Consider the following 27,366-nt stretch of genomic DNA (forward strand, 5'->3'; position numbering starts at 1 on the left):
ATAAAAATTGTTTTGTATGCTTGTTCATATGATGCAGGACTGCCCCCCAAAACTCAAACTTCAGAGAAAGGTGTTTATTACAAGAACAACTTGACAGTACTTTTATTTTCAAAAACAAAACAAAACCAAAAAAAAACAACAACTGAGAAATGTTGCAGTATTGCTATTTCATACACACATAACTGTACAAATTCAAAAGTGTCAAGCAATCTGTACATTTAACTGGAGTTCTAGTGAAAGCAACATTAGCAAACGGGAAACCATCTGACCCTTAACATTCAGATTCTGCTGACTGGGGAAAGAGAGGGGGAGAGGGAAAGACTTGAATGAAAATTTGCAAAGAAGGACAATCTTTTAATCACATACATTTCAATCGTTGCTTTACAAATGTAATGTTTAAGTCACAGTTTACAGAACTGGTAGACTTAAGAAAACTATGGTTGATACAAATGACAATGTCTTTAAATAGGCCAAAAAAAAATCAAATTTGAATTTAAAGCACAACACTTTAAAATATCTGTGTATACATACATACATACTGGATCCATTTAGCTCAAACAATACAGATAAATGGGTTGCACAGTGGAATAGTGGCTCGCACTATTGCCTCACAGCAAGAAGGTTCGAATCCCGGCCTTTCCGTCTGGAGATTGGCTCCAGCCCCACCGCGACCCTCATGTGAAGGATAAAGCAATTTAAGTGAACACTCATACATCATAAATTATTTGTAGCAACAAGGAGCCAGTTACTGTATCTGTGGTAATGCAAACTATACATTGATTTTGTTTGCTCACAGTAAACTGTGTAGAAAGAATTAAAAAAAGAAATGACCCACCTCATGTGCACTAACCTGAACACACACACTCACAGCACTTTGGACATAGATGTCACTTGAGTCCATTAAGACTTGATTTCATAAATAAATAAATTAGACCGACATCACTCCCCTCTTCTCTCAAACTCTATACATATTCTCATACAATATATACAATCATGGGTAATCACACTCTTTCACAATCATGTGTCACTGCCCTGCAAAAACAGATTATTTTCCCCCATCTTACGCACACTGTATCCACAATTTCTATGGAAGATACTTAATGAATGTTAAGTTTTATCTCTACAGAGCAGTGACACCACAGTTCCTACACCTTCACCTTCAAATAAACTGGAAAAAGTCCCCGCCTGTGCTGTTAAATACTTAAAAACAGAAGTACTGTAGCTGGAGCCTGGTCTCTTAAACCAACGACAAATGTGCAAGAGCTTAACGAGACAACACTGATATCCAGTTACAGAATCTATTATGCATGCACTATTGCACACATGCAGTCACTCAAGTCAAAATCATTCCCTCAGCCAGCATCAAACGTCACCTTGTGTCATTGTCTCTGGCTCAGTTGGCTCTAATCAGCACCGGTGTGTCTTCTTATTCCAAAAGCATGAAAAAGTAAATAGATCACGTCTTTCTCTAACCACTAGATGTCCCCATACACAGTCTCTAAAAATCAATCTGCTATGGTTATGAGGCTTTTTTTGTGTAATAACTGTTAAGTTTCAGAGGCAATAAATTAAATAGCTTTGTGATGAATGAAACACCTACACCAAGTATCATTTAAAATAAAATTGGCAATGTCGCTCGCTTTTTCTACCACATTCACTTTCAAAATCTCTCCAATTTCTGTTCACATGAACAGTGTTAGCCAATGGATCTTTGTGATATTGAGCAAAAACATTCAAAGAATTAATAATGTGAATAGAATTTTTAAGGCAAAGGGAATTGTCAAGGCATTTTCCAACACCAATGTTGCATAGCTAAGGCAGCAAAGAACTTAATAGAGTGAATATGTACATTTAACTGAATATCCAATTCCTTTTTTTATATATACACAAATACCCAAATCTCTCTGCCTTGCCAACATGTTATTTACACATTCTTTCTTCTTATCATTTGCACATTATTGTATTCCAGAGAACTGTTTGGTCAGAGAAGTAACTCTCTTTCAGTGACATTGACACTGCTCCTTAAAATGTTTACACTTAATCCACTTAAAAGTTCAAATGTTTTACTGTATTAAACATGATCTTAAAAAAAACGTGTAAATCATATTGAATATCTCGACTACACGAAACCTATCGTGAAAAGCTGACATCATACATTATATCCGACAATTGAGTATTGATTAGTAGTGCATGTCTGGCTTATAAAGTCACAAAGATGATGAGTGTACCACTGTCTGTGTTACCTATTAGTATATTGTCAGTATGAGTACATTGAGCCATAAGTGAGGACCATTATATGTGAAGAGATGTAGAATATCACAGTCATAAATAATATCAGCTCTGTCAAGGCAAGCTGAGATGCTATGTTGAACCACAAGAGGGAGCTAATCAGTGAAACTGAGGGTTGAGTTAGTGTTTACACAATTTTAAATCTCTTTAAATGTTTTGCAAAGAAAAAAAAAATGAAATACAAGCAAAAAACACTCCACATTGGCAAAAGCATCCCCATGCATTCTTTGAAACAACATTAAAAGTAGGATTAAAAAGACCTTTTCTTTTGGTAATAAATATTTTGGCTTGAGTGCAAATTAAAAGCAAATGTGAACCACCTGCAGAAAATCTCGGTAGAGACGATAAGCAAAAGAGAAGGAGTGTTTGACATGCAATGAAAACAGTCCGTAGCCCAGTCTTACATCTTTTTTTCTTTTACACAGTAGTCAAATGACATGACCACCACCACCACAACAACAACCCTTCATGTCATGTGTCAGTTTTGTGCTACATCCAAGCTTCATTATCCAGGCTTCCTGACTGTCTCGGGTACGAGCAGCCTTTGTTGCCCATGACTGGGGAACGTGTCATGTCCGCAAAGGCCTGGTGCAGGCTCTTGCATGTGGCTGGATGACCAGTGGAGCGAGAACACTGAGGGGACAGAGGTGGGGTGCGGCAGGGGGAGAGAGGGTTGTGAGCCTGCAGATCTTTGTAGCTGACTGGGGTAGGGATACGCGAGGGGCTGTTCTCTGGCCTGTTGTCAGTGCGAGGCCTGATTCTTGATCTAAGTTTGTGCTTTGAGATAGGAATTGCCCCGTCTGCTTTCTTCTGCCCTTTCTTAGTCTGCAGCAGTTCTCCGTCAGTGTCCCCGTTGGCAAGGGGTGAAGAGGGCGGAGGGGAGTCTGAACGGGATTCACTCAAACTAAAGCACATCGAAGAGCTTTCACTTGAGGAATCCCGGAAGGAGCAGTCTTCAGAGGGGGGAAGAGGCACAGGGGATGGACAAGCCTCTGGGGGTGGGAGGTCATCACTCCCTTCATCATTTTCCAGGTCATGAGAAAAGTTTGGCTGGTGATTCCCCTGAGGAACATCTCCCTCAGGCCCTGTGTCCCACCCAAGCTGACCCTGCTGATTTGTCAACTCTCCCATTGAAGGTCCACCTCCATGGTCTCCATTCATAGTCCTACAGTGAAAAGCAGGTTGTGTGGGGACCTGATTCATTAACCTGTTTGAGTCTTTATCTCCAATGCCAGTTGGAGAAGTTGGCATCTCCCTTTCCTCCATAGAGCTAGAGATGGCTGGGAGCTTCTTGAGACCCCCTCCACGCTCCCCCCAGTATTCAGGCACCCCTTGTCCAAAGTTAGGTGTTCCTCTAGGATTGTGTCCATACAGTAAATTTAAGGGGTCATCGACTGGAAGATGACGAAGATTAGTTCTCTTAGACTCCCTAAGGTCGGGCAGAGTTCCTATCTTTGCCCCGACATTCAGGGAAGATGTGGAGGAGTTAGAAGAGGAGGAGTCATTAGTCTCAGTGAGTGTTGGCACTGAATGTGTCTCAGCTCCTGCTGCAGGTTTATTAGACACTACTCTAGCCTGCTGTGTATTGGCCAGAAACTCGGCCTCAAAACTGCGATACAAGTCTTGCTCCTTCCGAGGGTCCAGCACTGGAAGCATCTTGAAACCAAGGCTCAGTCCTTCCTCCTCAGGCTCATGGTGCTCTAGGCCAGGCTTGTTTCTATGTTGCCCACGCCCAGCGAAGCGAGGGCCCTGTGAAATCCTGGGGGAGCGAGTAGAATGATGGTGAGAGTTGCGGGGAGATGAGTGTGGTGAACACCGACCTCCTGAGGTTACTGGTGGCAGCACTCTGCTTTTTCCTAGGGAGGGAGAGCGAGGGGCAGGAGGTCTGGGAGTAGTTATACTTTTTTTGCTGGGGGAGCTGTTGTTGCTCTGGATACCTTTAATAGGCGAATTAGAGCATGAGGACGACTGTCTCTTGGAGAACCCACCACCTATTCTGGGAGAAGGTGGGGGCATTTGTTTGGCCCTCAGGTCCTCTCGTCTGTCTGACAGTGGGGGCTGAGGGTCTCTGTAGCAGGACGCAGGACCAGGGCTGGCATCACCGGATCGAGTACGGCTCTGTATCTTACTCTGGCTTTGGGAGCGCGGGACATGGAACCTTCTTGGGCCCTCGTTTCGGCCCCTCTCTGTACGGGTTGTCCTCGTACCATCAGAGGATCCTTGTGGAGGGTTGGGTTTGAGTACCGGGGCGAGTGCAGAACGTTCACGGGACTGACTGCGTGCGCGGGGCTGTGAGGGGCGTGGCGATTGGGTCTGGTTTCCTGCTCCAGGCCTCTCAATTGCATGCTTCCCGTCTTTGCGACTAACAAGTAGGATAACGTCTTCACCGGAGCGCCGAGAGGCACCACCGAGAGACGGCCGTCCCCCTCCTCCTCCCTTAGATGAAGCTGTAGAGGAGTCACTGTCTCCAGACAGACGTCTTGTCAGTGGCAGCTTTGTCTCCTTATTCCTACAATTTGGGGAAAAGACACAAAGTCAGCTATAAAATGCCATAGTGACATAAAAGTACAATGTGTAATTTCGGCCACTAGGGGTCTCCCAATCCCAATAATAACAAAATGAGATCAGGGCAATGAAATTTGTTCTGGATATAAGTAAGGTGTGTTTAAGCATATAGTTCTATTTTAAGATAACAAAAAAAATACATCCTGATGGTTTTCTTACCATTTCTGCAATAACTAAAACATCTAAAACGTCGGAAAACTGTATATTGAGTTGTTTTATTGCAATCCATGTATTTAAAGATTAGGAATGACAGTATGCTACAGTCCTGTGTTTTCAGTCTGTGAGAATAAAGTTTTGTTTGCATTTAGATTCCACACTGTGTCTTGAGTTGAGTTGAGTTGTTTTATTAAGCCTGACTTCTTCTAAGTTATCCTTAGAAACTATATTTGTACATATTCAGGCAAGGCAATCTGTTTGCGTGCTGTCCACCTGTTGACCCACTTCCCCAGTTAGCTGTGAACAGTTGTCTACGGATGGTTGTGAGATTAGTCTTTATCTCGTCTGGCGCACTTGTAAAGCAATGCCGCAGCCACATAGGGTTAATTCAAATTAGCTGCTCGTCTGACGTCGAGACTGAGCCATCGCTCAATAAAGACATGAGCCACACATTGGCTCCAGGCCAAAGTAAACCACACTTCGGTTCCTAATTGTGTTAAACAATGGAGCTTTTGCATTTTTGAGAGGGAGGGTATTTGACCAACTTAACCATTTGTTAGCTTCAGTGAGAGCATGAATAGTTTTCAATGAAACAGCTAATCATGAGTATCTCAACATGCCACAACTCTGGATCTGATTCACCCACTTCTACTACTTGATCACCACTTCACAATCTCATCAGAGACCAAAGTGAGGTGGAGAATGGCTTGAGACACACCTCTGTGAGGATCCCAGTTCAGATCTCAGTACAGTTCATAGTCTAAGTAATTAAATTAAGGGTGTGGAGAAAGGAGAGTTGAGGAAACATGTCTGGTGTCTGCCACTGGGGGGTGCTGTGGGGCGTCTGTGTGAGACGGATTTGACAGGACAATGTCACATGAGATTAGTTAAATCTGCTCTGGTTTAATCTGAGGCTTCCTGGCATCTGTGTGTGTTTGTGAGTGTGGTTCCATGTGTGCATGTGTATTTGTGTGTGTGTGTATTTGTGTGTGTGCCTACCTGTCTATGGGCAGGAGAGAGCAAGTAGCAAAAACTAAGTCGGCCCTGTCAGGCAGCTGGTGAGAGATTAATCTCTCATCGCTGGTACCACACGTATCCGTATCCACACACACACACACACACACTTGCACAGACAACCACACACTTACCTGAGGGGAGTAAAGTGTCTAGGTTCTGAACGGTCCCTTGGCGGCCGTGGAAGTAGATTACGAGGTCCTCCGGAGTCAAGCTCTGAGGTGTTCTGTGATCGTCCTGGCCGTGTGGAGGAGGAGGAGGATGAGGAGGAGGCACCTGGAGCAGAGGGGAGCTCTGTGGTGCGCCTGTCCGTGGGCTTGTAAGGTGCGATGCCGTCATTTCGCCAGTGTGGACCTGGGCTAGTGGAGCGAGAGGAGTGGGCGCTGGATGACTTACTCTGCGTCCCCTGACCTTGGCCGCTGGCTTTAGCCTGGTGGTAGCGGTGGGCTGTGGAGACAGATTAATGACAAGCTGTTCAGACACACTTCTATCCCACATGGTCAGACAGCCTGTACAATTAGAATTGATTAAAGTCTGTGTGAGGGCCAGACAAACTGTACACAGCCATATTTAACCACATCTCGACAGCAGAGGATACAGTACTTTTGCTACTTTCTTGAGCCAGAGAGGTGGACTTTTATTCTGGTTTATTGGCAGAATTCAAACATAATACTTATAATAAGTATGTTAGTAACAGCAACCCTTTCATATGTTCTTGATGCTTTACTGAAACCGCTGTTTTGTTTCTACAGCAGCCAGAATAAAGAAACACAGCCACAGCATGTATTAAGAGTTTTGAAGTGGAAACTTACTACACAAACAAAGAAGAATAACATGTATATGAAGGCCAGTGTTCCCTGACTTGCTTGGGAAAGCGAGGGATGAGTGAAAGAGTCAACTGTTTCTTACAAACTGTAGTCTAACCAGTCAATCAGCGTGTACTCTCTTATCTAATATGAGAGAACACGCTCATTATTGAACATAAGAGTGGACAAATCCATTTTCTCAAATAAAAATATGTCTAAAAAAATATTGTGTGGTCTTGAGCATGGGCTGGGACACTAATTATGACTTAATCTGGTGTCAGCTGTCCAGCTGCCTGTCCTGGCTTGGAGATTAAAGGACAGGTCTCGCCCAGCACAGCTATGAGCTGTGTGTCACTGTGCTGCTCCCCAACCTGATGGTAAACGGAGCAGTTCAAGTGCCAGGTTCACACGTGTTGAGACGTGCAGTAGCGCAGGTGTGTTGATGTGGGATCAGAGTCAGTGTCAGCGTGACTTGCAGCAGCATTTATCATCAGGCATAAAATTCTTCACGGGATATAAGGCCGGTGGGGATTCAGACTGATTGTTGCTGGGTGACATAACAAAAACAAACAAGACTGCATATTATACATAACAACGAGTTTTTTTAGAACTGTATAAATTATGGCGACATGTTGTTGTGGCAAAACCTTAATGAGACTACGTAAAATATTCTTCTTGCAAGATGAGCAGAAAGCACTGAGCATCAAGACTGTCTGTGCAGTTGTTTCAGAGAAAGGAGTCACAGTTTGGGCCCCACCACGACACATGGGGGGGCCCAAACAGTGTCTGTCTAACCCGCAGTTCGTTAGACAGAGTGTGGGAACCTGCTGATACCAGGCATAGATTAGGGCCTGGAACCTTGGGAAGAAAAGTTAAGTCACATGTTGTTGCAGGTGTGTTTCAAGGCCATATGGAGACACTCTTGTGTCTGTGATTTTCCATTACACGTATCCAAAAGTTATTGGTTTTGAATTTGAAGTTCCAGAGGCCCAGCAGTGTCTGATCTCAAACAGGGACATGAGACAAGAATCCTTTATTGGTGTCGCAACACTTAAGTGGTTTTGTAAGGGCTTAACACGTAGGGAACAGTAAGTGAACTCACCAAAAGCGGCACAGCGACACGGGTCATGCTTGTCCAAATAGTGCTCTAATGTGTCCCAGCCCCCTCCGACGCGCACCATCACATGAGTACGGAGGACCTGAGGCAGAAAAAGGAGAAATCGAGGCTTCAATAGACAAAAAGCAATAAACACATTCAAGTGCAGATAAAATGGCTAAACCTTCATTGAACACACAAGTTAATGGATATGTAAATTCTTCCACTGGGGGCAGCTTGTTGATGGTGGGCCACCCCTGAGTGTTACGTAATAGATGCACCCCTGCCTGTACCCTTTGCCGTTCCCTGCCCCCCATCGTCCTCTTTCTCCCACATCACCCCCAGCTGCTGCCATTATGAGGGCTGTCCATTACCATGCCAACTCACAAACAAGAGTAGCGTAGCATAATAAAGAGCCAGAGAGCTGTGAAAGGCCTTTTTTTTTTTGGCCACTCTCTCCCATGCCTCTCAGCTGGCTACCCTGTGTTTTCAGGGTGAATTAGCATGGCAACAACTCACTCCTGCTGTCCTCCCCACTCCTCGGCCGAGCGTCAAGTTATGAGAGGAGCCAAGAAGAGAGGAGGAGGAGGAGGAGGCCTGGGTAGCCATACCAGAGGGGAGTGTTGGTGTTGGTGGATATGTCACTTCCTACTCTCCTCTGCTCTTTGAGAGACACACACACACACACACACACACACAAGATCAGGCCCGAGAACGTCACTCCCTCCAGGCAAAAGCTGCCTTCACTGAAGCAGCACACTCACTTTGCCTGACGTGACAGCACTGCGGATGCGTCCCTCGCCTCCGGTTGTGTAACAGTGTCTGTCAGCCACATGTTTGAAAGGTTACACAGTGGCACATGTGTGTGTGTGTGGGCTGGCACCGAGTTTATTTATTTCCACCAATTCACACGTGGCAGAGCCTCCCTGACCAGAGAGTGACCAGAGGGGGGAGAAGTCCCAGACATGATATGTGCTCCAGTGTCTGACCCCTTCTTCTCTCTGATGTAATCCATTACAGGTCTCTTCGGTGACCTTGCTCCTTGACTACATCAAATCCATCGCAACAGCTGATCTGCTTATCTCTACCAGACCTGAGAGTATAAACTGCTTACTCTCCACTGCTGCGGCTTTGTGTCAGTGACAGGTTTAGCGCTGTGGAAAAAACAGTGACTTTTATATCATATTCTTTGGATCGCGGTGGATGGAGTGAACTTTCACATATTTGAAGTTGACAGAGGTCAGCTGACAAAATGGTCACAACCTGGAGAGGTACTGTATGACGTCGCAACACGGTTGATCTGCTGTCACTGACTCACGTCACACGGGCTTGTGTTTTCACCTCCGTCTGTTTTGAGCAAAATAACTCGAGAACTAAACGATGAATTTAGATCAAATTTTCCGGGGAAGTAGGTTATGGTCCAAGGAAGAGCTTACCAATGTTTCCCAAAATGTCCTATATAGAGATCGACTTTTAAAGATGGAAAACAACCTTGACCCAAATAGCAAAATATCAACTGTGACAAGAGCAATCGTGTGGCGACTAACTCTGTAACACCTCATTTCATTTTTAATTAATACATTCCGCAAAAGGGTCGGGAAAATTCAGCAAATATGTTTGGGGACCCTAAAAAATCTCCTGTGACCCATCTGTGGTTCCTGAACCAGTCTTTGGAAATCACTGCATTATACCACATACAAGGCTTCTAATTTCTCTTATTAAATTGTGTTTGTTTTTGATTATAAAGGAGCAGTAGCTTGTTACACGAGGGGGAATTGGTTAGCACTGTTGCCTCACAGCAAGAAGGTCACAAGTTTGAATCTCGGTTTGACTGAGGGACTTTCTTTGTGGAGTTTGTCTCTCATTGTTTTGGGTTTTCTCAAGGTTTTCATCCCACAGTCCAAAAACATGCAAAGGTTAATTGGACATTTAAATAGACTAAAGGTGTGAATGTGAGAGTGAACGGATGAAGAGGATGAGACGGTAGACGATGAACGAGTGAGGGGCAGAAGCTGTCATAATGGGGGAAAAAGGCTCTGGGAATCCAAATAGACCGACATGATTATTGCAGTGTGATAACGACTATAAAGAGAATCATAGAAGGGTCATAAAACGTAATTGCACAATACAAATCTCCAGACCATTAGCTCATTACCCGACAGACACTTTTTAGGTTCTGTGATGTGATGAGAGACACTGGAACAACAAAAACACGGACAAAGCTGACAAAAACACAACAAAAACTGATAGTAATCATTTATCATTATTATTATTATTATTACTTTATTTATTGTGTGTTGCAGAGCAGTCTGAAACTCACTAACACAACTATCGATCACATAGACAAATAAATACAAATCTAAAGAGAAGGAAAACAGAAACCGGGGACAGGATCTCGATGACTAAATTCTAAAAGTAGTGAAATTATAAATGCCATCGCGTTATTGTTGAGTAGATGAGTAAGAAGATTGCTACACTTGGGAGTTTGTTCTCCGAGCAGACGACACACAGAGACGCCCTGATGGAAGCAGAGTCAATTCATCTGCCAGTGTGAGCTCAGACAGGTTTACAGCGCTCGACGTCGTCTGCTTAATAATCTCACAGGCAGAGCTCAGATCCCTTTGTTTAACCCACATCTTGAGGATGATGTTCAGACTGTGTCTATATTTCAGTGATAAACTTTAAAAAAAAAAAAACAGTAAATAAAGGAGAGGGTTAAAAGGTTGGATGAAAATGACAAAGACTGACAGGGCTAACTGAAAAACAACTCCACATACGGAGCAGATGAATCATCTGCTGGTCATGTTTTACAATCAAATCTTTGTAAAGATTCCCCCGTCTTTACGAGTAGAAATTGACTTGAGGAAGGCATCTTCCTTTCATTGTATCCTGTGGTGTATTGTCTGTATCACACCGCAGTGCCACTGAGGACTCTGCTGTTTTGGGACTATGTTTCCTCTTTGAATCTGTGGCTCAGCTGCCAGATTTACCAAGCACTGAATGAGTATATATATTACAGACAGACTACACCAGAGAAAAGAGAGAAAGAGAGAGAGACCCAATCCTGTTTCTATGGCAACAGCGAACAGAGGCACGTCTTGTCATCATTGCGGGGGCGTGTTGAACAAATTTCTCCTTGAAATTTTGCCGGTTCAAAAATTACACTCACGGTTCATTTCAGCTGTTGTGGCCCACAAGCAGAGGCATCCGTTCCCTTCAGGGAGAAAACTCCCCCGGGGACAAAGACGCCTTATTAACTCCCTCCCTCCCTCTGTTCATATAGGACACGTTCGACCATTTGCTTTCTCCACTTCATCCCCTCATTCAGCTTGAGATCCTTGTTCGATCCTTTGGCAGCTGAATAGGGGGTTTGTTGGTTTTCAAAGGAACGGCCTGCTTCCTGCCCTCTGAAGAGAAAGGGGAATGTGCTGAGTGCACTTGCAGGCGCTCGGGCACATGGACGTAGTCGCTGTCATCCCCAGTGACACGAGGGCGGAGACGGGATGAAGAGAGCTGATCCCATCTCTCTGACAAGCTCATAAATGTGCACATGTTTGGGTTTTTTTTAATGTTGGCCTATTTTATAATTCATATTTAATCTTTTACAGAGAGTGGCTACAAAATATTATTATTATGTTTACCAGTCATTTGGAAACTGCTGATTCCACTCATAGGTTAATAATTAAAACAAGCTCTCTGCTTTTTCTTCTTCTTAAGCGTGACTATTTTCTAATTTTATTTGCTCTATATAACAAATGAATCATTAAAACTAAATCATTTTTGGTTTATGGACAAAACAGAAACACATCAGGTGTTTGTCAACATGTTTTAACATTTTCTGGCATCGTATGGACCAAATAACTAAAAGTCATTATTACTCTCTAAACTACTACATGTAGATTCCTCTCTGCTACAATAATGTTCAAATATCCCCTTATGGGATGTCATTTTATATCCACACCAACATTGCTCTAGTAAAACAAGATGAATGCAAACAGGCTGGAAACAGAGAGAAGCACCCGTTAACAGTTTCAGAAGTGAATTCCACTGCCCAGTTTTTCAGCAGTTGGACGGGCTAAAAGGTTCTTGACCCCACCCGCCTCTGCACTGCCAGTGTTTACACACAAACACTCCCTCAGGCAGCTCTGATAGTATTGCCTGACAGAGCTTGTTCTCACAGTTGTACTTGACCACAGAGAGGCAGAATAATAACATCCACAAGAACAAGTTCCACACTGCAGCTTTGAAATTAGCCTTACTCAAAATCACTTTGCATGAAACTGGTGTATATTTTAGCATGTTGTATATCACATGGCCACATGGCAGAGAAGTGTGCACTTTGTTCTCTAAATCCTGCACTTTTATCTTTTCACCTTAATGTTTTGTTCTCTTCAGTTAGACAGGTCTCAAGATGTTTCGCTATATGACTGTAATTTGTAATTTAGTGATTATCACAGACTTGTTGTATTGTGATATTATTGGTATCGCTTCACATCGTATCGTATTGTATTGTTTTGCATCGTATCGTATCATATCGTATCGCATCATGAGGTATCCTGTGATTTTCATCTCTATGTGGCCTTGCGATGGACTGGCGACTCGTCCAGGCTGTACGCCGCCTTTCAGCAGGGATTGTCTTCAGCGCCCCCACCCCACCCCCGCGACCCTCATCTGGAGGATAAAGTGGTAGACGATGGGTGAGAGAGCATGTATCGCGTGTCCCGGTCTGGATGAAGTGGCGCTAGTCAAATTGATGAAATATCGACATTACACACAGTTAGGCGTCCCAATCCTGTCAATGCAGCCAACTTGGAAAGCTTCCCCAAAGAGTCCATTACTGTGGCTGCGGTACGTTTTAGGTAATTGAGACCGAATCGATCCCCGGTATCAGCCATCCAGCCTTGCCCAGTCCTCTGAGGCCTGACGTGGGTACAATAGCAGCTCTCATACGGAGACAAACAGTCCAGCAGAAACAGGTTAGAGCCAAGATAAGGACCAACACAGGAAATGACCTAAAGCACTATTTGTGTCTCAGTGGAAAAAGTAGAAGAGTTCTGGGAGTGGTCCAGATGACGGCAGTGTGTAAACACTCCGATGAGAGCGAGAGAAATCACATTGTTGTTATACACAGTGCTCTGATGCAGCCCAGCAGCAGAGACGTGTATCTGTTGCTACTACTGTACATAACCTTGCTCTTGTTGAAACAGCATACGATGCCATATGTCTGCACCATATGGTTCCATAGAATCAATGCAGGCCTCTGCAGTCATTCACACTTTGGGCCAAACAAACCTATTTTAGGTCGTATTGGCTTTTCTTTCTGGTTATGATAATCCTCTAATTATATACAGTGATTTAGGGCAACACGGTAATTATGTTCCCTCAAAGTCTGTGACTGACAACATGACTTTTAGGGTCAACCATCAGAGGGCACACATGTAAACACAAAACAAAGGTGCAGGGAAACAGGAAGTCTTATTGCCAATTTCCAGTTTTTGTATTCTTTTTATCTATAAAAAAAATCTTCTAAAGGTTTCCTGTAGAATAAGTTATAATTTTGAGTGACACACATGTATTTATCTGTTCTAAACATGCCTTAAAGGGATATTTTAGTGCTCTTATCAATGTGGGAGTGGACAATTATGCTTCCTTGAAGGAATATTTTTTTATTATTATTACTATAAGGATTGGGCAGATGAATGATGTCATTGTTTATCAGTGATGCACGTCACAATGTCAGGGTTCCATTGTGTTAATCCTGCTTTCGAAAGTGGCCTTAAAAGAAAGTTACGGTATTTACCTTTGCTTTTTCTTTTATATACAGTATATATATGTTTCTGAACATTTTACATATTACTTGGTTCTGTGAGGCTTGACAATGTCAAACCAAGGACATATGTTTAAAACTTTTCATCAACTTTACCGGTGATGGTTTTCTCAGTCTCTGTCAAAATAACACAACACTAAAAATACACAAACACACACTGATAGAATATTCTAGAAACAATATTCTGGTGATGACAACTCACCCTGATGAAGATGAGAGCACTGGAGTCGCCCACTTTGTATTTCCCCTCTGACACCTTGACCATAGGAAACTGAGCCGGACAGGAGCAGTGGCCCAGAATCTCACGGACCTGAAGAAAAGAAAACAAGACATGTTATCAGTCAGAGCTCACAAATATGATGACACACACACACATATACACACAGAGAGAAAGGTTCCATTCATTTGAACAGCAGAAACAAAGCATTAACCATAACCAGTTAATGAAATGAGGTTCTGCCTTATTAGAACCAGGCTTTGGTCTCCGTGAGGACTACTGGTCCTGTGTTTATGCCAGAATAGGTCCTAAAGAGATAACAAATACAAGCATACACACATACACAGTACTATGCAATAACCTGAGGCCACAATAAGGTTTGCTATAGAATACTATAATGACTATAATTATAAGTATAATTGCTTAGTTATAATTGCTGCAGTTTTAAAATAGGTCTAATAGGTCAAGTATTTAGTGTGACCTACACTTCCACTTGAACAATAACACAACGCTGAGTGGAGTGGAGTGGAACCATAATAACTGTTAAAGGTAAAACCTGTGTTTGTCCGACTATTTCATGTCTATGAAGCCAGGTTTGTTCAAGATTCAATCCAAACGCCCAGAATTTGCCATAAAAACAAAAAGAACAACAAAGCTGGTGAAGCCCTGAGACTTTGGCACAGTGCCGTATTATCCATCCCTTCCCGTTCCTGAGGTCATTGACCTCACTTTGAATCATGTTTAGACACATACATGTGTGACAGTGACCAAAGAGCTGCTGGTTGTGTGTCAACGAAACAGTGACTCTGTTGTTAATTTGTGCGAGAAATGAGCCGTCACGGCTGCCTGCTATATGAGGGTGTTTCAGTGTGTGTGTGTGTGTGCGTCATCTTCCTGTCAAACGCTCATACTATTCCATGCACCTTCATGCCCCGCCCCACTCTCTCTCTCTCTCTCCCTCTCTCTCTGTGACCACATTAAACTCCCTGCCTCGTCCCATCTCTCCAGAACATTTTGGTCATTGAAGTCACCGCAAACTGCCACAAAAGCACAAAAATAAATGTGCGGACGTGCTAATGAATACTCTGGCTGTTACATGACAGTGTTTGTGCCTGTGACATCACAAAGGAAGGAGAGAGATAGAGATAGAGAGAGAGAGAGAGAGAGAGGGAGAGAGAGAGAGCTCAGAAACCAGACTGGTGGTAGTGGTTATGATGTCAGCAGGCAGCCAGCTGGGTTTTGAATCGAGAGCTGGTGCCCTTGCTTGTGGTCAGGGCGGTGCTTATTAGTCAACTATAAGTCAGACAACTGCAGGGTGGAGCGAGGCCCGCCTGTGTTGCTCAGGCCCGGGTTCTCTCAGTCAGGCCTGGACCCACTTCTGATGTTTGTCTTGGCCTCTCTCTGCGAGACAAAGGCTTGCGCGTACTTGTCGGGCAGGAGCGAGCGAAAGTCGAGCGGCGGAGTGACAGAAGAGGGAGAGAACAGTATTTGTGTTCACAGGGAAGCTGATGTTACAGCAACACAAGTCCGGCTCCTTCCACAGACTGTGTATAAACATGGACGGAGTCTCATGGCGGCAAACAGCGCAGTCACACAAAATCTAATTTGACACAGTTGAAATCACATGCTATAGTGAGTGAGCCCATTAACTCCTCAGGAAAATGATGATTATTATTGTTATAAAATAATTGAAACCTTCATTCAAACTGAGTTATTTTCGACTTGTGTCCTTATTCCCGGACTTTACTTTTTAAACCAGAAGACGACTTCTATTTGATATTCCGTCTATTGCTCCCTCACCATGGCTTTTTTAAAGCTTCTCATTTATTTGTTTCTCAGCCAAAGACCCTCAATGAGGTAGAAACTATTCCAGGAACTGTCTGATAAATTGCCTCACTGGAAAGTAATCTATCAACTTGCCCCCCGGGGGTCTATGCTGCCTCTCACTCCAACGTCAGATGGGATTGACTCCAGCTCCCACCTGCCCCTCAAAGGATAAGTGTTGGAGAATGAATAAATTAGTGTTGTCAAATAATTGATATTCAGTAATACTACATATTTGGTTTCAGATAAAATACTCATTTGCAACAGTACGGACACAAACGGTGTCAAGATAACATAACTGAACACTTAACGTCCTAAAATCACACATTGAAACTGAGAAACGTTGACCAGCAACAAGACTTACCAAACATATCATGTGATTACCTGAACAATTGCGTGGTCACTGGTGCTCTTGTTCTTTTACTTGCACTATTCATTTAAAATAAAAAAAATGTTTTTGTTATCCCTCCCCCTGTGGTGTTAAAAATGGTATTTCCCTGGATATCAAGTTTCCCAACACGTATAATCATCATAACAGATAAATGTGTAACCTTTTCATGGCTGCCCTGGCATGAACCGAGTGAACCACTGCTTTTAAGCACCTTTCATACAGCTGAATCCAAGGCTCAGGAGGTACAGCTTTGCTTGTGATGTTCTCTGTTTGTGTGTGTGTGCTTGGCCCACAACACCTTCATTAAAGTGGATTGGGAAGATTAAGGAGGCACCTTGTTATTTTCTCTAAATAGCAGCCGTCTTTCTCTCACCGTGCAAATTAAAGGGGAAGGAAACCCCACCTGCATCTCACCTGTTCCCCCTCTCACCTACATCTGTCCAGCCTTCTTTCTTTTCTCTCTCTCTCTCTCTTTTGTTGCACTTATTTTTAGCTCGGTGCATGAAGTGACCAGACCTATATTTGTCTCTCTTTTTTTTTGTCTTTGTTTTGCTTACATTTCTACATCTGCTTGCCCTCTTTTTCTCTCTCTCTACTCTGTCACTCCGCCTGTCGTTCTGTCAGTAGGTGGACTAGCCCTGTTTGGAAAAACCCCAGCCTGTGAGTTAATGGAAAGATTGCTATGGCAACAGACACACATATACACACACACACACACACACACACACAGAGCCTTCCCCTTTTAACTGTACAGTTTGCCTTCTTTTTTTTCAGGCTATAAAGAAGCCTTTCTCTCGTTTGGGAGCCGTTCAGCTGAGCTCATAGTTTTTCCTCCGGAGGGAAGGGGCAGCTCTCGCACACCGAGCTGCGTATGAAACACGGATCGGGATACAAAGTCACACCAGGAGCTGTTTTAATAACAGCTTAATCAATAGCAGCCCTGGCATTTGGACGTATTTACTCGGCGAAGCCCTGCACATGAAATGTGTGCACTTCCCATGTCTTCACTGTGGACACACACACACACACACACACTGCAGGGAGAGAGAGACAGAGACAAGGTCACGCAGGAAACATGCGGAAGTGGAGCCAGAACGGTGAGAGGGGGGAAAAAAAAAAATGTAGGATGAATTATGGATGCATGCAGGTCACATGAGAGACACTCTGAGCCGGAGCTGCAGATGTTTGAGAAGGAAAGGAGAGGAAGAGACACAGTGACTGAGTGTTGCCCCGACACTGGGGATCTGCTGGCTCTATCTGAAGACAGGAATGCAGAGATGCTTGTGCAAGAGCACAAAGAGAAACACTTTCAGCTTCAATGGGATGTTGAGAACATTAAAAGCCCCACTGCTCAGATCACGTCATGTGCTCCGTGTGAGTCAACAGTCTCTTCCATTCTTTCGCTTCCTGACCTACAGACATCTTAAAGGACATTCGTAGAAGAGATCGGGCAAAACCACAGGGCCGAGCAAACCCTGGGGATGAAGGGAGGAAATGGGAGTGGCAGAGATAAAGACTGTTTGGCTGTGATTCCCCCATTTTCTGCACATGTGCTCTAAGTCACTGTGCGACACCGTGTGCTGTAGATTAATGTCGTTGTATCGCATATCGATATGCAAAATGGGATGCAGTTCTGGTTTCAGTTTCCTGGTTTTGTGATACAGGTTTTTCAGACAGTGAGTCTTCATAAATAAACAGACTGTGTCAGTGCACGGCGACAGTTTGCTCCCGTGCTTTAATCAAACATGGGTGTGTTGGTCTCATGTGACTTTTTCCCTTTTTTATGATTCCTGTGCAAAGAGTTGTTGCAAAAAAAAGAAAAGAAAGAAAACTCGACAATAAAAACTGATCATTACAACAAGTCGCTCCACGGGAATTTACACAGGAATGTTTCCAGTTCCTGTGAGATGACTGCTGATGACGGAAGATGATTTACTCTTACAGCAGAGATTATACAGACGTTCAAACATAAGGCTTTGGTTACGTGACAGAGGATCTTCTGTCACGATTGGCAACTTCCCAAGATGAAACAACCTCACCATCAGATATACACACACACACACAGAGGAACGTGGAAAGTAGGCCACAGGGGGCGCTTGTTATGCAGAATGGAGAGTTTTGGAAGTTGAGGGGTTACTGCGCTCCACCACCCACAAGTTAGCATTCCTACAGCTTGTGAAGTCACACTGAAAACAGCTTCCTATCAGAGACTGTCCCTCCTGCATAAACATGAAACAAGCGCCTCTCTTTAAACAACCTGAGGGGTGAAATGAATAACTGAATTCTTTTTTTTTTTTAGACCTGCGGCCTGAGGGGATGAACTGTGGGGAGATATGAAAATGGCTGTTAGCAGCTGGTCAGACAGGCCAGAGTTGACGAAAGAACACGAGAAATGTGAAAGACAGATACATTGGCGCGGTGATCTCAGCTGACTATTTCTGAGGAGGCAGCACTGACTGTTTATATTGACATATAAAAAAGGGAGTTGTCTTTAGTGTGTCGACTCGTGAGCTTTACAAGTGCTAGTACCAGCGGCGGCAGGTTCAGTTATGTATATAGTCTACTGTATATTCTGCTATTCTGTGCTGTCACATAGAGATGAATTGAAACTGAGCTTCTATTGGTTTTAATGCGCCGTTCATTAAATAGTGATCCGTGATAAACAGCAGATTCTGAACCAACTAGTCATATACTGTGGTTGATCGAGTTCTAGCAACATTTTATTACCATTTACCATTATTTTAGACATTTTTTGACATTTTAGAGGAACCATGGGTCACACAGATGGTGTAGTGGTTAGCACTCTTGCCTTTGCACCAAGAAGAGGTTCGTGACCCAAGTTTGCATGTTTTCCGTGTGTGTTGGTATTCTCTGGGTTTTCCGATTTCCTCCCACAGTCTAAAAACATGCAGATTTGGGGATTAGGCAAATTGACCGTGAGTGTGAGAGTGTCCACGGTCTACCCCGCCTTTCACTCTATGTCAGCTGGGATTGGCACCCGCGACCCTCACGTGGAAGCGGTAGAAAACGGATGGATGGCGTCTGGTTAGTACATGTATTTTAAACTGAGCTCATTTTTGTTTGTTTCTGGTCTCTATATCTAGCTCGAATAAGCAGCTGAAAAAGACGATAATACACACAATTCAATGATGATTTTGATAATCGTACGCCGTCTGAGCGTTCATGTTGTATGATCGATCAGGGTGAAAAATGTAATCGTACGTTGGCAGCCGCAATCAGCCGCTTTAAGAAAAGCCCTTCTCCAAAAATCAATAGCAGTCTTTGGCCACATGACAAATGGTCCATCAGGGGCTGGGAGGATGCACGAATCGAACGCACGTCAAGTGCTGAAAGGTGAATAATCCCATCTATCATCTGTTTTAAAGAGCAACTTTATCAATCAAGTGCAAGGAGTTAAATATCAGGGCCAGTGTCTTCCTCGTTTATGGCATTAAGGCTCGACAACCCTCTGCACTCTCCTACAGACAGGCAAGGTTAGAGGAATCTATGTGTGCCTCTGAGGACTCTCTGTCATTCTGACTCTGCACTAAAAAGCCAGACTGACAGATGCAAGCAAATCACCAGACCCGGCAAACACACACAGATGCCTGCTCAGATATAAACCAAATTAAAACGATAGCAGTGCAAAGACGCGCTAACAGCACGGAAAACACAACAATAAAGACATTAAGCGGACGTTATGCAAAAGCGCGGAGTCAGCTGTTTTCACGAGGAAAACAGCAGAGTGTGGACTAAAGCTTGAAAAATAACCTGTAAAAAATAATAAATCCATACAATTAGGAGTGCATGTGACACTAGAGAGAGAGAGAGGGAGAAAAACGCTGAAGAATGCCACGCTCTCTCAGCAAAGCGTGTAAGTGTGACCCAGTGCAAACCATAATGACCTACTTTTCCCTTTCCCCCCCTCTCTCCACCGCCGCTCTGCCTCCCAGAGCAACATCCACTGCAGTCAGGTTTATCAGAGTGTACAGTAAAGTCACTCTAGGCACACGATACGTCCTCTGTTACCCCTTTTCTATTTCCTGAATGCATGAAGTGGACCATAAGCTAGTGATGAGTAGCCGCACGGACAAAAAGGCACACATTTGTCACCCTTCCACTCTGCTGTGCTGGTGATTCCACACAGAGATTGAGACGTCAGCCTCTAATTACCTCGATGCCAGCAGTGGCAGTCTATTCATTTCCTCTCTTCAATGCCACAAACAAGACATATTGTTCTGCTCTTCGCTTTTATCATCTCCAGTGGAGACATAAGAGTGGGGGGGGGGGGATGGGAGAAAGAGGGGCCTGCACATACATGAACTAAACAACAAGGGCTGAATGTCGAAGCCTGCGGTGAGAAGAGACGTGAACCAGTTTATATGAGTGAGCAGGAAGAAGGAAAGATGGCGATTGAAGGAAGTCATCAGAGGCTGTGGAGCTCTTATCATTGTCATCAGCTCTATGGGCGGATTATTGTGCTCTGTATGGATTCCTATGCATCGAGATCCTCACAGAGACCAAAACTGGGTCCTAATGAAGCATCATTTCTGAGGAAGTGGTTTAGCTTAGGGGAATTTGAATTGTGGTTAGGTTAGGGTTAGGATTAACTGGTTCAGGTTATGGATACGGCTTTGTTTAGGCTGTCTGTCTGACTGAATGGAAGTCAATGCAGTGTCCTTTTTTTGTAAGAAAGTCTCTCTGTTTATAAATTTTGGAGTTCAAATTATAATTAATTATTATTAATTAATAAATTTAATAAAAATAAAAATTTACAGTACACTTAAATCATTAAAGGGCAAAAATGCCCACTTCCAAAAACTGTAATAAAAACATTACAGATTCATATTTTTTTCAATATTGTGGCTATATAACTAAGACTGATTTTAAAAAAGAAACTCTCCCATTAACCCAACATTTGAAATACGGAATACATTTTTGCATTCATCTATTTTTGTAAATAACAAGTGACATTAGGTAATAAAACTGGAATTTAATGGGTTAAAATCCTCAAAATGATTAAAAAAATTATTGACCTTTTCATCCATTTCAATTTAAGAGGGTAGTAAATTAAAGTGAAACCTGAAAGTTAAGAGAATAGCTGCGCAAACCTGTGTGTGTGTGTGTGTGTGAGTTTTCCTAAGGCCAAAGTGTTAGACCTAGGAAATAAAGAAAAAAGTTATTTGTGTAGGTAAATAATCGTGGTCCTTCACCTGAGGCTCAATGCAGCATATTACAGAATATTATAATGTCTCACTAAAAGAAAATCCTCTAAGGGACAGGATCAACTTTATGTTTACATGGATTACAGAGTGACGTGAACCATCAGCTGTCCTGAGAAAACAAGACTCCAGGAAAAGGGAAAAGGGAACTTTGAGATTGAGTCAAACTCCAATGAAGGATATGAGACGCCAGCCACTTCCTTAAGTTTAGGGTGGAAAGCCGGCCCACTGTGGGGATGAGTAAGAACATATGTACACAGTGGGGGTGAGTATTTTTCATAAGGGTGTGTGATAAACCTGAGCCAATAGCACGAGATTTAATTAAAGATTAACATCCTATTGTAAACGGCAGGTAGTATACATGACACATCATGACAAGATGAGTGAGTCACTAACCTTACATGACTACAAGCTAAGTAGTCAAGTAAGGAATAATAATAATAATAATATTCATTATTGTGCAATTAACCTCAGCATAGTGCAGTTTCCCCAGTAACAAATAAACAAAGCTGAGAGACAACAATAGGGACAGAGAAAAGCCAGATATTCTAAGAGGAAGTTGTACTGTGAGTGATCATTGAATCCCACTGGCCTTTCTGTGTGGAGTGTGTGTGGAGTTGTCTCTCTGTGAACTCCCACTTTCTCCCACAGTCCAAAGACATGCAGAATGGGGCTGTCGGCAAAGAACAATAACCATGGTGCTGCCTCGGGGGGGAAAAAGGTGCACTCGTACACACACAGTGACTCCAGACAACTACCAGCATGTGTGCACTGCACCTGAGTGACAGACAATATACATTTAATATGACTTTCCCTATACCAGAACCACTGGTGACGTGTCCAGGGTGTACCCCGCCTTCAAGACCTGTGTCAGCTGGGAAGTTGCTTGCTTCGGGGAAACCATGTCAGGTTTGTATTCAAGGCCAAGACGCCAACTATAGGCCATCGACAGTGCTGTCCTGAGCTCTCTTCCAAAAAGGATCAACAAGCAAACACTTAACAACAATCCACCTGAAACTGGGAGGGATGAACGATCTGCATTGTTCCACTTAATGACTCTCTAGACCAGTGTCAGCCTCAGAGGTTAAATACCTGGTTCTCAATACTAGTTAGTCAGAACTGAAGAAGCCTCAGTTGGATCTTCAACTGAAGCAGATCCTGAAGCAGATTACGACTATAGTTTGAAAGATGCTGGCTAGAATCTCTTCTTGTCTTCTGATTGGCTGTAAAATACGTGGTGATCATGCGAACACTCATTAAAAACGTGGATTTCAGCATAAACATCTTTAAAATAAAGTGTAATTACAATGTATTTTATCATTTTACCGTACATTTACTATAAGGCGAGTCAAGAACATCCCTGTGTGAGTGAATTGATCACATATAATCAGTTGTAATGTTGCTGGGTGCAAATGTGCATGCAGATCATGAACAGGTCGATGAATAATACATGAAATTCAAGTGCCGTTCATCTCTCGCATGTTCACAGAATAAATAAGTGCCGATGAATCTACTGTATGTAGACGGGGAATCTTTTGGACAACAGAGCTGAAGACAAGACGTGTTACTTATGTACAACTAGTAGGAAACACTTGGTTTGTTGACATATTAGGAAAAGCCCAAATTATTGTTTTTTAATCACACTAAAAGCGTCATTTTAAACTGTATACAGTATTAGTATGTTAGTATGATAGTGTTTGTATACTGGGATGAGAACAGTCAGTCAATTAAATAGCTGTAACTATAGATCGACTTAACTGTGCATGGAAATGTACCGACTGTAATACACCCTTGATAATACTGTGCTATTTTAATGCTGTGGCTTGTTTTCACAGTGGGTTTTTTCTAAGTTTGAAGAGCCCGGTGTGGCTGATGTGTGCTGTTCTGCACAGTGAACATGTTTCTTCACTGGATAAATGATGACAGACAAACACCAGGTCTCTGAATCAGTGAGAATCTGCCACTGACCAACACGACGGATACTGTGTGCACACAGTGTCTGTGTATGTTTGCTGAGGGATGTGTTAGAGCGACGGTCAGAGAAGACGGATATATAGATATACGATCTGTGGCTTTCAAACTTTCTCCCCTGAGAAGCACTCAACTGGTATAATCCAGCACACAGTCTGGATTAGGGCTGCAACGATTCATAGATTATGAATCGTGAAGTCATTTTAATAATCGATTCATCGCTTTGAATATTTGTCAACTTCTTAAATGTGAGTATTTTCAGGTTGTTTTTTTTTGCTCCATGTAACAAAGAAATGATCATATCATCATTTCCAGGTGACATTTCCACTTTACAGAGCAAACAATTACTTGATTAATCGATTTTAACGTACTTAAAACAAGTTTTTAAGGTTTTTCAGCTTCTTTAATGTGAATACTTTCCATTTCTTTTACTCCTTATAACACTGATCAACATTTTTTTGACATTTTATGGACCAAACACGTACTTGGTTTGAATATTTTTTTTATAATTAAAACAGGTTTTTCAGATTTTTCAGCTACTTAAATGTGAATATTTTCAGGTTTTTTTTTACTCCATATAACACTGATCTACATTGTCAATATTATTTGACATTTTTACAGACCAAACAATTGCTTGATTAATCCGGTTTTATGTTTGTTTGTTTTTAATTAAAACCAAGTTTTTTTTTTAATGATTTTTCAGCTTGTTAAATGTGAATATTTGATATATACTGTATCTGATCTACATTTTCTGACATTTTAAGAACCAAACGATTACTGGATTAATCTGAAAAATGATTGACGGATTAATCGATTATAAAAATAATTGTTAGTTGCAGCCCTGACCTTCTACACATTGTCTTCTTTGTGTCTGCAGAGGTCACAGAAGAAGCTCCTGACCCTGCTGCCTGACCAGTTTCAAACACTGACATCGTTCTCCTCATAAAAAAAAAAAAAAAAACTAACTTCTGCCCCGAGCACGTGTTCTGCAGGTCAGTCTGACAGACTTGACTTGACTAACAAGATCTTTGCATTGAGCTAATGTCAGGCAGGGCCTGGGCAAAGGTCAAAGGTCAACCTTTTCAGTGGCAAAAATGACAAGAGGGGACATGTATGAGGCAGCGAGCCGAGGACGACCGCAAGTATTTGAATGTTCCTGACGCAGAATATGACCTTTGACTTTTCAGACTCACAACAGGAATTCCTCCGTCAGTTACTCACTGACTGACCCTGACAGGTAAGTGGACATTTTACAGCACAGTTGAAAACAACGTGATGCAAAGTTCATGCATGTGCATGTGCATGTGCACACCCACACCCACGGGGTATCTGCTGCCTCTCCTTATAGCACCTACATGAACATTCCACAGACGGTGCCTTACTTTTGACACAGTTTAAGTGTGGGAGTGGTTGGTTTTCTTTAAGCACCAAAAACAACAAACAAAAAAAAAACCTACAGATAATTTCTTCATCTGGGGCTGAGAAGCCTGGAGATGATAGAATAGAATATCTGCAGTGTTTGATGAAGAAAAAGACTGAGCTGTGATACAATGACGCTGGTGTAGGATGTGAATCATGATGAGGTTATGGGAAAATAGTGAGTGTTTTTATTGCATCAGCTGCAGCTACAGATATGCAGTGGTCTGCAGCTTTGAAATCTTTTCTCTGGCAACTCACCAACTCATCCAAATTTCGCATGTCACACAAAACCCTCTTCTGCGGCCAGATGAAGGGCTCTGGCTCAGGTTCGTCTTCATCCTCCACACTCTGACTGCTCTCCTTCCGACTGAAACACCTGCTCGGTGAGGACACGCTCTGCTCGGACTTGTCCCCTGCCTCGCTCCGCAGACTCTCCTGGTCCCGGATCTCCTCCTCTATCTCCTCCTCCAGCTGGATCAACATGGGGGCCAACATGCCAAACTTGGAGCCGCGCCGCGCCACCTCCAGGAGGCACAGGACAAAATTCTTCTCGTTGCATTTCTCCACCAAGTCGTTGGTCTCGAACATGAGGACGTCCTTGATCCACAGCTCCTGTCTGCACCAGCTGATGAAGTTTGACACGTTATCCCGCGCCAGGAACGAGCCGGGCACGGCGTTGCGCGCCTGGAAGACAACATCTTTGGATGGCACCTTCATGGAGCGCGCAGCCTCCGGATACTCCAGCTGGAAGTCCTGCGCGGCGCGGTTCACGTTGTTGGCGTGTCGACAGAGAGCGCAGCCGCTCTCCAGCGCTTCCATGAAGGTGTCCGCACCGATGTCGAGGTCGTAGAGTGTGTTCAGCCATTCCGCCAGGTCCTCCTTCATGGCATACAGGTACTCCTCACTAGATTTGAAGGGCCGTATGCTCTTGGAGGCGGCGGACTGGATGTTGCTCTGATCAGCCATATTGTCAGATTATGTATCGATAAAGTCTACTTGATGAATCCGGATTGTCTCATTGCGCAGCTGCGTGCCAAAGCCTCATCCGCAAAATGTAGCGAAACAACCTCGTTGACGCACCCATGTCGCTGTGCAATGTGCGGTTTCTTCTCGCAGCTCCGTGAAAGCAGCAGCAGCAGCAGCAGAAGCAGGCTTTGTGTTGTCACTCGCATTTCTGGATGCGGGCTGCTGCTGGCCCTGGCGCATGGATGCGTTTTCCGGACGTCTCTGCGAAACCAGTTTCCTTCGCCGCGCGCATTGTCCCGGGGCCCGGAGTGAGAATCAAGTGTGGGTGAAAACACACCCATGCGACGAACGTTCAATCCAGCCGCTGTCCGGCAGCTCCACTCACCCACACCCACAGAGAACCACGTGTCACCATGTCCGTGTGTCTGTCCGTGAGGCGGATCAGCTCCTCATCGGTGAAAAATCACGACCACACTGTTGCAGCACAAGCTCCAGATCATCTTCCCTGAGCAAATAGGCTCAGCCCATGTTGCGCCGCCTCTTGCGCTGAATATGTTTGACCTGCTGCAGCTTAAGAGCAGCAGCGCGACTCGGTGGCACATCCCATTACAGAGAGAGGGATGAACGCTGAGCGCAGGCACAGAGGAGCAGAACTTAACCCCATGTTCACCAGCTGGGTTCATGCATGGAAAAAAGTGTGGTCATCTAAACACGCCACTGTCTCCCAGTGGCGTGCACAGACATGTTAGGGGGGCAGGTGCTCGAGTGAATAGGGGGCACCCCTCCCATAATTATCAAATAACATTACAGTGTCACAAATAAGGATGGATTACACGCTCAGGGGCCCCTGAAGGTCTCTGCTCTACTATACCAACATCCTCACCACTACTGGGGCACCTAAGCCAAATAACACTGATTATCTTGTGTGTATATGGAGGGGCCCCTCTATCATATACCACAGATTATGTTATTTTAAGGGGCCCCTGAGCCAAATAACTGGCTATTATGTGATGTCTTGATGGGGCCCTTAGCTTTTCCAGTCTGTGCCCAGGGGCCCACTGACACACAATCCATCCCAGGTCACAACTTCTACTACACATTTATTAATGTCAATAACCATTTAAAAATGCAATAGACTGTTATTTGTTATATTAATTTTATAAATATAATACATTTTTATACATTTTCTTAAGGTAAATACATTTATGGAATTGTTTGAAATCAAGTGGCAACAGGTGGTCGATGGCGTCACCCCCAAGAAGCGGAAATGAAGACTTTAGATTTGCGATTTAGCCGCGGCCGTGTTGACGTTTCATAGACGTCACCTGAAACCACCAGCTGTTAATTACTCTGGTGTCAGTAACTCATCTGGGAAAATGTAAACTGACAATATACTCGGCAAAAAGATCAGTTCCAACATTGTGACATTGTGACATTTTACTTAAAAAAGTACATTCCATGCATCCTCCTAACACATTAAATAACACATTAACATTTTAATCTCAAATCTAAATTTAAGTGTGTTCAAATGTACACCTAATTAATTAAAGTCAAATTACAACTTACTGTATTTGCTACCAGTAATTAAGTATAAAGAAATATA

At 43.4% G+C, this 27,366-nt stretch overlaps 1 protein-coding gene across 1 annotated transcript; it reads right to left on the minus strand.

Annotated features, from left to right (window-relative positions):
• Positions 1–59: 59 nt before the first annotated feature.
• On the minus strand, positions 60–26,836 carry gas2l1 (growth arrest-specific 2 like 1). Its single transcript, XM_058636964.1, has 5 exons — positions 25,056–26,836; positions 13,956–14,063; positions 7,933–8,029; positions 6,159–6,471; positions 60–4,798 (listed from the first exon to the last, which is right to left on the minus strand). The coding sequence occupies exons 1-5, from the start codon at positions 25,761–25,763 to the stop codon at positions 2,779–2,781; spliced, it is 3,246 nt and encodes a 1,081-aa protein (XP_058492947.1). The 5' UTR covers positions 25,764–26,836; the 3' UTR covers positions 60–2,778.
• Between the last annotated feature and the right edge of the window lie 530 nt (positions 26,837–27,366).

The sequence above is a fragment of the Solea solea genome, chromosome 8 (assembly GCF_958295425.1).
Source record: "Solea solea chromosome 8, fSolSol10.1, whole genome shotgun sequence".
Lineage (NCBI taxonomy): Eukaryota > Metazoa > Chordata > Actinopteri > Pleuronectiformes > Soleidae > Solea > Solea solea.